Raw genomic sequence first — 3,793 nt, 5'->3', positions numbered from 1 at the left:
CAGGCCAAACTTCAGAGACCATGAATTTTTGATCTTCCAGCTGTGCGACCGCACACAAAATTGTGCGGCCATAGAGTGATTGTGCGGTCCATAATTTTGGTGTGGTCCGCACTCCTATGACACTTAGCCAATTTTTCTTACACAGACCCTGCAATGCACACCCATACACTTCAAAACTAATTAGCACAAAACAAAGCTATCTAACAAAGAAGAAAAACAAGAAAAATAAAAAGATGCACCTGTTGCCTCCCAAGAAGCGCCTGATTTAACGTCGCGTCACAACACATATTACCAATCATTTGAAATGAAGAACCGCCACAATGTGGCCATCATCAACGTTGCCAAGATAATGTTTAACCCGGTGCCCATTGACTCTAAATACCTCATCATTCTTATTTTTTAAATCTAGAGCACCAAAGGGGGTTACATTCACCACTTCAAAGGGGCCACTCCATTTTGACTTCAACTTGCCCGGAAACATCCGTAACCGGGAATTGAACAATAGCACAAGATCACCCTCTTTAAATTCCTTGTTGTGGATGTACTTGTCATGGAGGTACTTCATCTTCTCCTTGTAAAGAGACGAGCTTGTGTAGGCATCATACCGGAATTCATCAAGCTCATTCAATTGTGACATCCTTAGATTTGCCGTGACATCCCATTCAAGGTTCAACTTCTTCAAAGCCCACAAGGCCTTATGCTCAAGTTCTACCGCAAGATGGCATGCCTTCCCGAACACTAGACGGTATGGAGACATCCCGATCGGTGTTTTGTAGGCCGTTCTATAAGCCCAAAGAGCATCATCAAGTTTTCTTGACCAATCCGTCCGGTTGGCATTGACTGTCTTTGACAAAATGCTCTTTATCTCCCAGATGGAGACTTCAACTTGTCCGCTTGCTTGAGGATGGTAGGGGGTTGATACTTTGTGAGTGAAACCATACTTTGTAAGGTATCAAAAGCCTTGTTGTAAAATGTGAACCCCCATTACTAATAATGGCTCTTGGGGTACCAAACCTCGTGAAGATGTTCTTTTTTAAGAATGCCACCATACTCCTTGCTTCATTGTTGGGCAAATAAATGGCCTCAACCTATTTATATACATAATCCACCACAACTAGAATGTAGGTGTTCCCACAAGAGCTAACAAACAGACCCATAAAATCAATACCCTACACATCGAAGATATCTATCTCCAAAATGGTGGTGAGAGGCATTTCATTCTTCTTTGAGATCCCACCGGCCCTTTGGCATTCATCACACTGCTTGACAAGCTCACTAGCATCCTTGTAGAGAGTAGGCCAATACAATCCACAACTCAAAATTTTTGCCGCCATTCTTGCTCCACCATGGTGACCACCATACGGTGAAGAGTGGCAAGCCTCAAGAATACCCATTTGTTCTTCCTCCGGCACACATCATCGGATCACACCATCGATACATATTCGGAAAATATACGGCTCATCCCAATAATAATCAAGGCAATCCCGTTTGACCTTCTTCCTTTTGTTTGAATAGAATTCATTCAGTACAATGCCACTCATAAGATAGTTTGCTAAGTCGGCGAACCATGGCATCCCGGTCATTGAAACGGCTAGGAGTTGCTCGTCGGGAAATGAATCATTGATCTCAAGGCCGTCATGTGGCCTCCCCTCCTCCTCCAATTGGGACAAGTGGTCTGCCACTTAATTCTCGCTACCATTGCGATCTTGAATTTCTAGATCAATCTCTTGCAATGGAAGCACCCACCGCATCAACCTTGCCTTAGAATCTTTCTTTCTCATTAAATACCGAAGTGCCGCGTGGTCGGTATGAACAATCACCTTTGTACCCATTAAGTATGGGCAGAACTTCTCCATCGCAAAGACAATAACAAGGAGCTCTTTTTCGGTCACTGTGTAGTTGACTTGGGCATCATTCATGGTCTTGCTTGCATAATATACTGGATGGAAAATTTTGTTGATACGTTGCCCCAACACCGCTCCAACTGCCACATCACTTGCGTCACACATGAGCTCAAATGGCAAGCTCCAATTCGGTGCAGTAATAATAGGAGTAGTAGTCAGCATGAACTTAAGCAACTCGAATGCCTTCATGCAATCTTCATTGAAATGGAACTTGGCATCCTTCTCCAAAAGTTTACACAAAGGGTTCACCACTTTGGAAATATCTTTGATGAATCGGCGATAGAACCCCGCATCACCCAAGAAGTTCCGCACTCCCTTCACGAATGTAGGGGGAGGGAATTTGGAGATCACTTCAATTTTGGCTTTATCAACCTCAATACCATACTTTGAAATCTCGTGACCGAGGAAAATGCCTTCCTCGACCATGAAGTGACATTTCTCCCAATTCAAAACCAAGTTAGTTTCCTCACCTCTTGCCAATACCTTGTCCAAGTTGTTCAAGCAATCATCAAAAGAATTCCCAACGATGGAGAAATCATCCATGAAGACCTCAAGAATATCTTCCACCATATCGGTGAAAATAGCCATCATACACCGTTGAAAAGTCATCGGTGCATTACATAATCCATATGGCATCCTTGAGAATGCAAAGGTACAATATGGACAAGTGAAAGTGGTCTTCTCTTGGTCCTCGAAAGCAATAAGAATCTGATTATAGCCGGAGTATCCATCCAGGAAGCAATAAAAAGCACGTCTGGCCAACCTATCCAATATTTGATCAAGAAATGGAAGCGAAAAATGATCTTTCCGAGTGACTATGTTGAGCTTCCTATAGTTCATGCACACTCTCCACCCGGTGACAGTTCTTGTGGGGATCAATTCATTATTGTCATTTGGTATCACAGTCATGCCACCTTTCTTTGGGACACATTGCACTGGAGAAGTCCATGAGCTATCGGAAATAGGGTAAACAACCCCGGCATCCAACCACTTTATGATCTCCTTCTTGACCACCTCTTGCATTGCTTCATTTAGCCTCATTTGATGTTCAACGGAGGGTTTGGAACCCTCCTCCAATATAATCTTGTGCATGCAAAAGGCGGGGCTTATTCCCCGGATATCCGCCAAGGTCCATCCGATTGCTCTTTTCCTCCTTTGTAGCACCTCCAATGTGGACTCTACCTGCATGTTAGTCAAATAAGAAGAAAGGATAATCGGTAAAGTAGAAGAAGGGCCAAGGAATTCATACCTAAGATGCGGAGGCAATGGCTTTAACTCCAAAGTGGGAGGCTCCTCGATTGAGGGCTTTGTTGGAGGAGTCTTCCAGTTTTCAAGATCCAAAGATATCTTGCGGGGCTCATAAGTGTACAACCTCATCCTTTGCAATGCATTCACACACTCCACATAGAATTCTTTCTCCTCCTTATCATCAAGGATGAGCAATACGGCTTCCAAATTATCCTCAACATTCATTGTGGCACTAGCATCATCAACAATTACTTCGGTCACTAAATCTACGAAGAACAAACTTCGCTGTTATTTGGTTGCCTCATCGATTTGCACACATGGAAAACCACATTTTCGTCACCCACTCGAAAAGTGATCTCATAGGCTTTCACATCAACAAGAGCCTTCCCTGTAGCAAGGAAAGGTCTACCTAAGATAATAGGCACCTCGTAGTCAACCTCATAATCAAGGATCATAAAGTCCGCTGGAAGGATGAACTTATCAACACAGACTAACACATCATCAATAATTCCCAATGGCCTCTTCATAGTATGATCCGCCATTTGAACCTCATAGATGTGGGTCTTGGTTGCCCAATTCCCAAAGTTTTGAATACTGAGTAGGGAATCAAGTTGATACTTGCCCCCAAATCACATAAAGCT

General features: G+C 43.3%; 1 protein-coding gene across 1 annotated transcript; it reads right to left on the bottom strand.

Annotated features, from left to right (window-relative positions):
* Positions 1 to 1,682: 1,682 nt before the first annotated feature.
* Positions 1,683 to 3,377, bottom strand: LOC138897856 (uncharacterized). Its single transcript, XM_070183876.1, has 2 exons — positions 2,525 to 3,377; positions 1,683 to 1,939 (listed from the first exon to the last, which is right to left on the bottom strand). Exons 1-2 carry the CDS (start codon positions 3,375 to 3,377, stop codon positions 1,683 to 1,685), a joined length of 1,110 nt encoding a protein of 369 aa, XP_070039977.1.
* Positions 3,378 to 3,793: the final 416 nt, after the last annotated feature.

This window comes from Nicotiana tomentosiformis, chromosome 8 (genome assembly GCF_000390325.3).
Source record: "Nicotiana tomentosiformis chromosome 8, ASM39032v3, whole genome shotgun sequence".
Classification (NCBI taxonomy): domain Eukaryota; kingdom Viridiplantae; phylum Streptophyta; class Magnoliopsida; order Solanales; family Solanaceae; genus Nicotiana; species Nicotiana tomentosiformis.
The sequence above is the reverse complement of the archived record's forward strand: the minus strand, read 5'-3'. Positions and strand labels throughout refer to the sequence as shown.